The 11899-nt window shown below is 46.5% G+C and overlaps 1 protein-coding gene across 2 annotated transcripts; it reads right to left on the bottom strand.

The window, feature by feature from the left end:
- Nucleotides 1-932: 932 nt before the first annotated feature.
- Nucleotides 933-11448, bottom strand: fundc2 (fun14 domain containing 2). Of its 2 annotated transcripts, none has more exons than XM_007891325.2 (5): nt 11376-11448; nt 6629-6782; nt 5688-5763; nt 4473-4601; nt 933-3456 (listed from the first exon to the last, which is right to left on the bottom strand). In XM_007891325.2, the coding sequence occupies exons 1-5, from the start codon at nt 11389-11391 to the stop codon at nt 3379-3381; spliced, it is 453 nt and encodes a 150-aa protein (XP_007889516.1). In that variant the 5' UTR covers nt 11392-11448; the 3' UTR covers nt 933-3378. The 2 variants fall into 2 exon arrangements, with proteins under 2 accessions (XP_007889516.1, XP_007889517.1); XM_007891326.2 differs by having other exon boundaries at nt 6629-6779.
- Nucleotides 11449-11899: the final 451 nt, after the last annotated feature.

Below are 11899 nucleotides of genomic sequence, written 5' to 3'. Positions count from 1 at the left end.
GAGTTTACTGCAGTGGTGAGGTGTTACAGTAATGAATAAACTAAAGCACTAAAGCAAAACTTAAAACATTGCAAAAGTAGACAGCAGTGAATAAAATTAATCCTGGGTTTTGGATTAATCATGCAATCTGCTCATAATGTGTGAGAACAGATAGACTTTTCACTGTCCTCCTTTCAGGCAATCTGAAACCACTTGCACCAGGTATCCATCAAGGAGTGTTTCGGCTGTTTCAATGAAGAGTTGATCCCCAAATGGAGTCCTGTAGCTTAGTGGTTAGAGCACTCGCCTCGTAAATGAGAGGACATGGGTTTGATTCAAGTTTCCTTACTCCACACGCCTGTTTACCTAGCAGTAAGTAGGAACCCGGTTGTTAGTCGATTGGTGGATCGCTTTTCTAAAGGATAGAGGGATTAAGGGATATGGGGATAGGGCGGGTAAATGGAATTAGGTTAGATCATCCTGATCTTATTAAATGGCGGGGCAGGCTCGAGGGGCTGTTTGGCCTACTCCTGCTCCTATGGTTTTATGGTCTTTCTGGGGCTAATAATCCCTTCAAATAAATAGTCACTCAATCCAAGACTGTTTGTGGGACACTGCTGTGTGCAAACCGGCTACCGCTTTTCGCTCACAAAGTTCAGTCACTCCACTGCACAGTATATATTCTCTGAAGCACTTTGAGATGTTTAGATGATGTGATGAGGCACTATATCAAATGCAAGGATTATTACTATTATATTATAAAATATTAAGATAGATCAACATTCTGAGCAACTGGCTTGGGACTAAAGTTTCTGGATTCAGGTCACTTCATCTGTTCAGTGATGACTGGAGTATTAAATACTCAGGGGGCCCTCAACAACAACTTGCATTCAAAAGGGTAGCTTCTCGGAGCGCTCATCAGTGGCTCATTTGCAGTAAGATCAACACAAGCATTTGGTAAAATTCCTTTATGGGGCATTTTCACACCCAAGTTACCAGAATTGCACTCTCTCTTCCAATCTGCCGATTTACACAAGATACAATGAACAAATAAGTGGAGTAAATAAGAGGCACAAAGTGGCAAAACATTCAGTAAAAGAGTCTTGTACTGAGCAACGGAAGTAAACGGGTGCGTGCCTTAACAGAATAAACTTTACAAACTGGCCACAGGATCAGGCTGCAGAGCACATCACCATCTCCACAAAAGCACATCGCTGCGTCAACCCTCTGCACTTCCACAAAATCCACCAGACTAAAGTCAAAACAGTACATTTACAAAACCTTTCAAAGCATTAATACTTCATAAAAATTGCTACTTTCCAGGATAACTTAATTTTAGCAATAAATGCTGGAAAAAGCCGTTGATTTACGTTTAACTACCAGCAAACCGAAGCTGCATCAGTAGCAGAAAAAGAAGTTGCACGTGTTCCTGTGAAGGAGTGACCGGGTTGAGTTGAGACAAGGAAGCACTGTCTTGAACCTGCAGTCTCTGCCAATCAAGTCAGGAACTTGAGGTAAAGAGCACAGGGTCTGCACCACAAAGGTTTAAGATGAAAATCACCACACAATAGGACTGTGATACCATTCTAGAAAGAACATGCATTTTGAACAGCACTTTACGTCAAAATGTCACAACAGTAATTAGTCAAGTGCAGTGACTTTTTCTGAACGCTTATACAGCACACAGCAAAACCTCACAAGCAGCTATAGGTGAACAACCCAGTTAATCTGAAGGACTGTTGGCAGGGAAACCCTTCGTTGGCAGAGGAATTCCCTTTGTTTTTCCATTAGTGTCATTGGATCTAGAACATCCAAGCAGATGGGACATCTAAGGATAACAGCTCTAACAAGACTGACACCATACAGCACAGCAAACATATATGCTGTCAAGAAATTATATCTATTTTTGTTGCTAGAAATAGAAACCTCAAGTGGGACAACAAGGTCAGCAAGACTATACTTTACCCAGTGTCTACACGTGCAAAAGGGAGTAGGAAAGCAAAAGAACCTGGGAGAAAAGGGAGCTGGGGCCTATTACAGCATACCTGGGACTACTCCACTTGAGATGATTTAATATAAAGTATAGGGTAGATTAGGGAACAAACTTGGGAACTTGATGATCTCCTTGTCTTAGCTACTGATTAAACATACAAAGCCATCCAGGCAGGTCTCAACCCAAGGGGAGCTACAATAATCTGAAAGCACGTGCCAGAGTGCAGTAAGCAGTGACAAGCAGTGAATAAGTAGCAGGGAGCGACTTCAAAGCTAGAACGGTCTGCAGTTTCTATTGCAAATCACAAGACAAAAAAAAAGCATTCATATATAAAAAGTCATCTGAACTCTATAGAGATTGTGTTTCTGCATCTAAATGCCATCAGACATACCATCTTTTAAAATGCTAAACAGCGCTATTCTAAATCAGCTGTGCCATCAGCTGTCAAGTGTTTGCAGAACATTTTTTCTGGGGAGCGTTCAGTTCAGTCTTCGCGTACTTCTTAACACATAGTAATTACAGGGTGTTGTGCTTAGCACCGTGCAGCACACAGCCCGATAAGCATGCAAACACAGATGATGTGACCTATGGTCAAGCAATCCCAAAATGTGCGCACCAAGACAACCACTGTTTTGAAGCTATTTTTTTTGGCAGAGACCGTTCAAGATTTCCATGAGGATCTGGGGAATATTGGTAAAATTCCTATTAAAATGACAACTGCAGTCCTCTCAATTCTCACGGGATAACCACGCAATAGGACCGTGACACCATCTTGGCTGGGTTTTAAAAGTGCCTGACGGGGAGAGGAAGTAAAGTGGCACCATAGTGACAAGTCATAGTATTATGATGGATCGTTTCTAAGCAGGCTTCAAAAGCTCTCACCCTCCACTAACACTGATGCTTCTTCACTGGATGGATACGGGCCCAGCGAAGATGGTTTGGAGTCCTATTTAGAGAGGCATGTAAGAGAAGGATCCAGCATCTAAACTGATGTCAGATTAACACTTGTAGCAGACAGTGATAGTTTGAGCTGGTCGAGGTAGGGGGTGGTGAAGAATCACAACCTTGCAATCCAAGCCTAGAGTCACACCATTGCAACTTTTGTCCAAAAAGGGTCTATAGTTTGTTGTACCTTTAAAAATCACCAACAGGTCTTTCACGGGACAAGCAATCCTATTGCCTCCCTTTTTGATTCCCTTTGTCCATTCTGATGTAAAGTGAAGACCATGACTTAATTCAATAATGTTAACCTTCTAGACTAGAATGCAATATTGAAGCCAGTAACTAAACACTGTGTGTGGCACCCACATACCCTACAAGCTCATACTGTACAATCATTAGCTTTGGGGAGAGGGTTGGGGAGCAGCAGAGAAACTAATAAAAACATATAGTTCTTCAAATAATCCTCATGACGCGAGTCCAAGTAAGAAACCACCAACAAAGCCGCCAGTGAGAACAATATTCTTCTTCACAAAGACAGTGACCTGTGTGGAGAACACAGAATGATTTAGTTGTTACTCACTGCTAACACACTGTACAGAGGAGGTGTCAGGGGCAGTCCACAATATTGGAGAACAAGCTTAACAGGTTCCAACTAAATTTATACAAAACTCCCAACTTTTTTCAACCAAAATGAGTAAACGTATTCCTGCAAGTGTTAAGTAACCATCAGCTTGAGACTCGAGTATAATCACAACAATCATGTTTTGAGGCAGCAAGCTTAAACCAGCAACAATAAATTTAACACTTACAGAGTGTTACTAACACATACAGATGGTGATACGTTTAGATATGAATGATTAATTCTAGTGCTAAAATCTAGAGCTGGTGTATTGCTGGGTTTATACCACATATTAACTGGCTGTTCTGCTCCAGCTGTAGAAAGGTGACCCGAAGCAAAAAGGTGCTGTCTCCCTTTCAGCCTCTTCCACCCTTGCCGCCCACTGCTAAAGGCTAAACAGACAGCACTTTTTCATTCTGTGGACTTGCTTTCATTGCAGTGAATTACACAGACCATCATTATAGCATGGCAACAGGCCATTCAGCCCACCTAGTCCATGTCAGTGTTAATACTCCACCTTTCCTCATGCACTTTCCAGGCCTCTGTTCCCTTCTTCACGTATAGAGAATGTTTGATTTGTTTCAGATAGACCTGCTATTATCAGACAGACCATTTTGGAATTAGATCTGGACACTAGGTTATTCCAAACACACAGTAAGTGAATCAGATGGTTATTTGAAACCATCTTTATGGATAGTAGAAGATTATATCCCGGTGTAAAGGTAATCACTCTAGCTTTGGTTTAAAAGGTCAACTTACATTAAATCAAAATTTAAATATTCAGTTCCTATTAAAGGAGCAGCAATTTTAAAGCCAAGGAAGGCCTGAGAATGGTTAGATATGTGGGTATCTCTGTCTACGCTGTTTAAACTCTTTAGTGGAATAGAACTAGCATGATCTACAGCTGATCTGACCGACTGCACACTGTTGTATATGTACCTCTTCCAGGACGCCATGTACTTCCGAGGGTATCTTATTCTTGCCAATCTTCAACTGTTTCTTCGCCTTGTTTACGTCTCTCTCCACTCGCTTCCAGTCAACAGTGATGTACCCCGTGTGATTGGCCACCTGAAAGGAAACCCGTGAAAATCAGACTTCACCTTTGCAATGAGCCCCAAGAAATACATCCACAGCACATCATATTTCAACACATAATGCACCATGTGAGCTAGGAATAGGCATGTGCTCAATTGGCTCTCAAGCATGATGGCAGTGAGGATAGGAGGGCTGCTACAGTTGGCCATGGCAGCTCGAGGATGGGGAAGACAGAGAAATATCAGTCATTCCCCCCTTCCAAGTTATGAGGAGTTTTGATAGAGTAAATAAGGAGAAAAAGTTTCCTCTGGGAGGTGGGTCGGTAACCAGAGGATACAGATTTAAGATATTCTGAAAGAACCAGAGGGGAGATGATTAGAATTTTTTTCTTTTTTACGTAGTGTGTAGTTACGATCTGGAATGCACTGCCTGAAAGGGTGGTGGAAGCAGATTCTATAATAACTTTCAACAGGGAATTGGATATTTACTTGAAAAGGAAAAAAAAATGGTAACGTTATGGGGAAAGTGTGGGGAAGTGGGGCTGATTGGGTAGCACTTTCAAAGAGCTCGATAGGCCAAATGGCCTCCTTCTGTGCTGTAGGATTTTTTGATTCTATGATTCAAAGTTGGAATTGAACTCTGGAAGAGAGATGCTCACTGTCTGGATCCCACGTATGAAAAGATCTCACTTGCAGAGCAGAGCAAGAAGTCACAGTTATACTATGTGTCACATTGTATTGATTGGGGACGATCATGAAAAATTAAGCTCTCGCACTGAACTCAAGACACCGAACCGTAGCTATAAACACCAAACAAAATAAATGGTCAGGAAAGCTCTTGGGCTGCCCATTTGAGCAGTATTTAAGAGCTCATTTAAGAGTTTGTAAATTAACGAGATGGCTTGCAGATAACAGTAAAACACAATCAACCACAACAGCAAATTACATTTATGTAACGTCTTTCACATCTGAAAGAGGAAATGCACACACATTATTTAGATTTTTGAAGGCTTAAATGTTTCGATTCCCCAACTCCTCGACCCCAACACAGATTACTTCAAATACGTCCGACTTTGTTACCTAATGTACTGTTCCATCAATGCTCTCAGCAAACTCTCACCTGTAGCATGAAGAAGCCTCCGCCCACCGCTGTCGCAGCCAGCTTTCCCACCTTCTTAAACAGGAAGCCTGCACACCTGCGGGGGAGAGCGGGTTAGAGAGATTGCACAATTCACAGCTCCATTTCGTAACGGTCACAGAGACAAGGCTGGGGCCGGAGGGGAAGAAACAGTGAATGCGCGAGAACTAAAATAAGTGGGGAAAAAAAGTAGATTTCTCCCTCTTGCAATTCCACCTCAAAAAGTGTAACAACAAGATACATTACTTACAGTGCCCTTCGCATCGGGAGGACGTCCCAAAGTGCTGGACAGTCAACGATTTGCACCCGAGCTGCCCTGCACCCTCCCGAATTCGGACCCCCAGCTCGGGTCCGAAACACTGCTTGTCCAGGGTCTTGGGACGTCCTCCCGATGTGAATGGCATTATACAAATATAATTTTTGTTGTTGGTGGGATCAGGAGGGGATGAGGGCAGGGTGGTGGGGGTAGGAGGGTGTTCAAAGGCATGGTCGAAGAGGAGGGGTATCGAGACGGGCCTTGAGGAGGTAAGGGAGTGGGTGAGGTGAAGAGACAGGGGTATGGAGTTTCAAAGGGTGGGGCAGAAGGCTGAAGGCCCGACCGCTGATGGCAACACTCTAGGCACAGTTAGGATGGGCTTGGCTGGTTGTGTGCATGGAACATTTTACAGAATTCTGAACAACTCCGAGTTGAAAGAGTTCAGATAACAGGGAGGAGAGACTGGATGTTGCAGCTGGAACATTCTCCTTCCAGCCTGACTTGTAATGCACCACTTGCCATTGTCACACTCGTCTAAAACTACTTGTGGATGATACAACATCTCCAATATAATGAGATTCCTTCCCTCCCAACATGGGACACGCAGAGCAGTCATTCAGAGCTTCACTGTTCTATCTATTAGGTCGTGAGTGAATAACCGACTTACCAGCCGCTGGCTCCTCCGATGATCAGCTGTGTCGCCACCGTATGCTTCTCGGCAATTGGACCAGAGTTTCGTCCGAAGAACCGGTTCCACCATCTCTGCCGTTTGGCATATTCAGCAACGTCCAGCACTTCAAAAATATCCTCACCCTGTCCTGCTGAGACAAGTGCAGGAAAAGACTGAGCGCCATCAACATAAACAGCTTACAGTTTTGCCTATTTTTTTCCATATAAACATCACCTCCTTCCAAACTCCTTCTTATTGAAGTGTTTAGAATTATGAAAGGGTTTGAGAAAATAACCAGTCAGCGAGGTTTTCCCTTAGTGTTCTGAGAGGACTTGACAACGACGACAAATTGCATGTATACAGCGTCTTTCACATCGGGAAGATGTCTCAAGATGCTGGAAGCTCCCTGCCCTCCACCCCTCCTGATACCAGCGCCCGAGCTGGGATCAGGAGGGGTGGAGGGCAGGGAGAGTGCAGGTAGGCGAGCTGGAACCACAATGCAGAAAAGTTTCTTCTCACAGAGAGTAATAAGAATCTGAATGCAATGCCCAGAAAGTCATAGGTAAGAAATCAGATGAGGGATTTAAATAGATGTTTTTACTTTGAAAGTAACATTTGTGTTCAAATCCCTTCACTCTTTGGCACCTCCCTACCTTTCCAACCTCCTCACTCCCCGATCCACCACCTGGCGCTTCCGCTCAACTGGCACCAACCTCCTGCTCGTCCCTCACACCCTCCGCCCTACCATCGGAGGTTGCGCTTTCAGGCACAACGCCCCAAAAACTCTGGAACACTCACCCTCAATCCCTCCACCTTGCTCCCTCCCTCTTTGCAAGTCCCACCTGAAGACCTTACTCTTCAACCGTGCTTACGACCACCTCCCCGGCTCAGAGTCAGGCTCCGCCACTATTAAGCGCTCTGAGATGTTCTTGTTATTGGATGTTTTTAGGGAGTAAAATCATTAAGGGATATTGTGAAAAGGCAGGACAAGAGATTGGAGTACATGAGTCATGGAATATTCTGTGCAAGTGGGCCTTCTGCCATTTCTAATCTTCTTGGACAAAGTTCAACTCCACATCACATTGAGGAATCAGATACTCACTGCAGGCACTTCCTACAATACCAACCCGCACAACCTTCAACGTGCCCTCCATTCTTCGCTCACAAAACGCACAATAAAAAAAACACTTCACAGTATATCCTGTGAAGCGCTTCGAGGCTTCTTGGCGACGTGAAAAAGCGCTACATCAAATGCAAGGATTATTATTATTCATGTGAGTCACACACAGAACACCAAAAATTCCACGCCTGCAGCCACTGCTTAATTCTTGAGACACTGTAATATCCTCCTGGGCATAAAGCCAGGAGCAGCCAACTAATACGTGGAGTCAGTCCGTAAGTTTACTTATTCGGTAACTATGCACAAGTTTAAATCCACACAACAGGAGGTTTACCCAGACACCAACAGAAGGCCAGGCTTGTCCTTATCATTAAGTGGATTGATCTGTCTGAATAAATAACATATTTGTTCTATTCCAGGGTCTTAACCAAGACAGCTGTTTGCCTCAACCACTGGGTTAAATGTCACAGCGAAGCAGCACAACTTGGTCTGTGTGTTCTTAAAGTAGCTTTTAATTGAGTGGCATTGCTCTGGAATGTTTGCGGGATTTCAACAGCCTGGTTAGATGACAGATGTCAGCAGCTGCTTTCCATGTACAGGGCAGGTCTGCACAGCGAGTGGCTGGGGGAAGGCAAAACACAGATTTATTTTAATAATCTTCAGCCAGTTCCAGAAGTAATTTCAAGTACGCAGGTACTTCATTCATCCCCAGAACAATTTCAGGCGGATTCCCCAGACAACAAGCCATTCTTCACTGAAGGCATCTGGTCAAGCATTGGCGGCTTGGTAGACGCTGGAGGAACCGACAAAACCATGTTCAAGCCTCTACCCTACTTCCCAAACCTCCCGCAAGCCTCCTGCTTCAGCAAACACCAGCCTGCCTCGCATCCCTCACCCAATTCGTCGCAATAACAGTAGCCAAATGTTCAGCCATTCTGCCTCCATTCCGGAGACTTTTCACTTTGCCGCTGCCTCTGCACTTTCAAAAATCCACCTTAAGACCTATTTTTTGGACTGGGCTTTTGGCCACCCCTCCCCTCCAGCTCAGACACCCAGGAAATTGTGAAGCTCTTTGTGACGTCCTTCCAACGTGAAAGGCGCTACATAAATGTAAATTGCTGCTGATGGTCTATTGTTATTCTATCCAACGTACATCTTCACAGGTCATCGATAGGAGATCGCTGACCAACAGCAGTAAATCGAGTTGATTTTGATTCCCTAGCCCTGGACACTCAGATCAGGACCCAAGTGACATCTTTAAGAGCAATTTGTTCCCTCTAACTTTGATGTGGGCCATCAAGCACATCTTGGCACATCTCTCCACACAGCTAAAACACCTATAATGTTCTCAGACTATTCAACTTGCATGAAAGGCAAAAACAACAAGACACGTTAGGCAGAATCAAAGTATCCAGAATTCAAATTAGCAATCACCATCACACGCTAACTCAACACAGGGGACTGAAGGTGGCTTTACACAATGAGCCAGAGGGATCCGTACTGATTAACAACTGTTAGACCTGCAGGGCAGTCTTGCAATGGTACCCTCAACATGGCCACATTTCAGAACTCCACCATAAACCAATTCAGCAACTTAATAATATTAATAATAATAGTAATAATCCTTGCTTTTGGTATAGCACCTTATCGGGTCATCAAGACATTTCAAAGCACTTCACAGGATATACTGGTAAAGTGGATTGACAGTGTATTTTGTTTGAAGTTGAAGTGTCAACAGGGATCCATGTTCACGGACAGCGAGATATTCCCTGTACTAACACGTATAGTTTCACCATGTTATACATACGGAGGGAGAGGCGCGGGGTCGTAACACAAAGCCACCTGGACAGAAAGAGAATACAGTACAGGTACATTGCAGGTCCAGGACATTATATTGAGATGCGTTATATCGAGGCTGCAACTGAGTATTTTCCCCATCTCTTTCCCCCGCACCTTCTGCAGCCTATTGGGCAGTGCGGGGGCCTGGGGGCTCGCTCTCTCGCCCTCGGCCAGAGCCACTCGGGGCGGAGCTGTAAACCCTGAGCTCTTGCACCCGTGGCACGACCAATATCAGTCACTGACCCCCTGGACGTGGGAATGCCCCAGAGCAATGCAACATGCACATTACTCTTTTACACAGACATAATATCTCTCTCCCACTCACTCACCCTTTCGCGCTCTCTCTCCCCCACTCACTCACCACTTCGCGCTCTCTCCCCCCCACTCACTCACTCCTTCGCGCTCTCTCCCCCACTCACTCACCCCTTCTCTCTCTCCCCCACTCACTCACCCCTTCTCTCTCTCCCCCACTCACTCACCGCTTCTCTCTCTCTCTCACCCACTCACTCACCCCATCTCTCTCTCTCTCACCCACTCACTCACCCCTTCTCTCTCTCTCCCCCACTCACTCACCCCTTCTCTCTCTCTCCCCCACTCACTCACCCCTTCGCGCTCTCCCCCACTCACTCACCCCTTCTCTCTCTCTCTCCCCCACTCACTCACCCCTTCGCGCTCTCTCTCCCCCACTCACTCACCCCTTCGCTCTCTCTCCCCCCCACTCACTCACCCCTTCGCGCTCTCTCCCCACTCACTCACCCCTTCTCTCTCTCTCTCCCCCACTCACTCATCCCTTCTCTCTCTCCTCCACTCACTCACCCCTTCTCTCTCTCCTCCACTCACTCACCCCTTCTCTCTCTCTCCCCCACTCACTCACCCCTTCGCGCTCTCTCCCCCCCACTCACTCACCCCTTCTCTCTCTCCCCCACTCACTCACCCCTTCTCTCTCTCCCCCACTCACTCACCTTCTCTCTCTCTCCCCCACTCACTCACCTTCTCTCTCTCTCCCGCACTCACTCACCTTCTCTCTCTCTCCCCCACTCACTCACCCCTTCTCTCTCTCACCCACTCACCCCTTCTCTCTCTCACCCACTCACTCACCTTCTCTCTCTCCCCCCCACTCACTCACCCCTTCGCGCTCTCTCCCCCACTCACTCACCCCTTCTCTCTCTCCCCCACCCCTTCTCTCTCTCCTCCCCACTCACTCACCTTCTCTCTCTCCCCCACTCACTCACCTTCTCTCTCCTCCCCACTCACTCACCTTCTCTCTCTCCCCCACTCACTCACCTTCTCTCTCTCTCCCACTCACTCACCTTCTCTCTCTCTCCCCCACTCACTCACCCCTTCTCTCTCTCTCACCCACTCACCCCTTCTCTCTCTCTCACCCACTCACCCCTTCTCTCTCTCCCCCACTCACTCACCTTCTCTCTCTCCCCCACTCTCACCCCTTCTCTCTCTCTCACCCACTCACCCCTTCTCTCTCTCTCACCCACTCACCCCTTCTCTCTCCCCCACTCACTCACCTTCTCTCTCTCCCCCACTCTCACCCCTTCTCTCTCTCCCCCCCACTCTCACCCCTTCTCTCTCTTGTCTCACACACTCCCTCTCTCCCTCCTGATTGAGACACGAGGGGCGGCTATAAACCCAACAGCCTATTCCCGGCTCCGGCTCCGGGCTCCCGGGGGCCAATGTAACCCCGAGGGCTGCCCCACCCCCGGGGGCTGTAGTGTAGTGACTGCCCCGCCCCGCCCTCCCCGGGGCCGGGAGGACCCGGTGCCGCCGCCTCACCTTTCTCCTGCGCCATCCCCGCTCCGCCCTCTCACCCGGAAACACTCCTCCCGCACACCGGAAATGACCTCACTCTGCCCTCCCCGGGGGGGGGCGGGGCTGCGCTTCCGGTGTTATTGGGGCGTTTTCTGGTTTATAATAATAATAATAATCCTTGCATTTGATATAGCGCTTTTCACGTCAGGAGGAAGCCCCAAAGCGCTTCACAGAACACACTGTAAAGTGAATTGACTGTATATCTGTGGGCGAACGCGGCAGCCAATTGCGCACAGCAATGTCCCACAAACAGTCGTAGATTGAAAATGACCAATTTATTATTGTTTTTGGTTTTTGGAGGGATTATTATTAGGCTCTGTGTGGAGTAAGGAAACTTGCCCAAGGTTTCGCCCTCTGCCTGGAATTGAACTCAGGTCTCTCAGGTTTATAAATGTTTCATTTAATAATAATAATAATAGTAATAGTAGGTCCTGGCATCTGATATGGGGCTTTTCACGTCTTCTCGACGTCTCAAAGCGCTTCACAGA

The sequence above is a fragment of the Callorhinchus milii genome, unplaced genomic scaffold (genome assembly GCF_018977255.1).
Source record: "Callorhinchus milii isolate IMCB2004 unplaced genomic scaffold, IMCB_Cmil_1.0 Scaffold15, whole genome shotgun sequence".
NCBI classification, from domain to species: domain Eukaryota; kingdom Metazoa; phylum Chordata; class Chondrichthyes; order Chimaeriformes; family Callorhinchidae; genus Callorhinchus; species Callorhinchus milii.
This window is presented reverse-complemented; position numbering and strand designations above follow the sequence as displayed.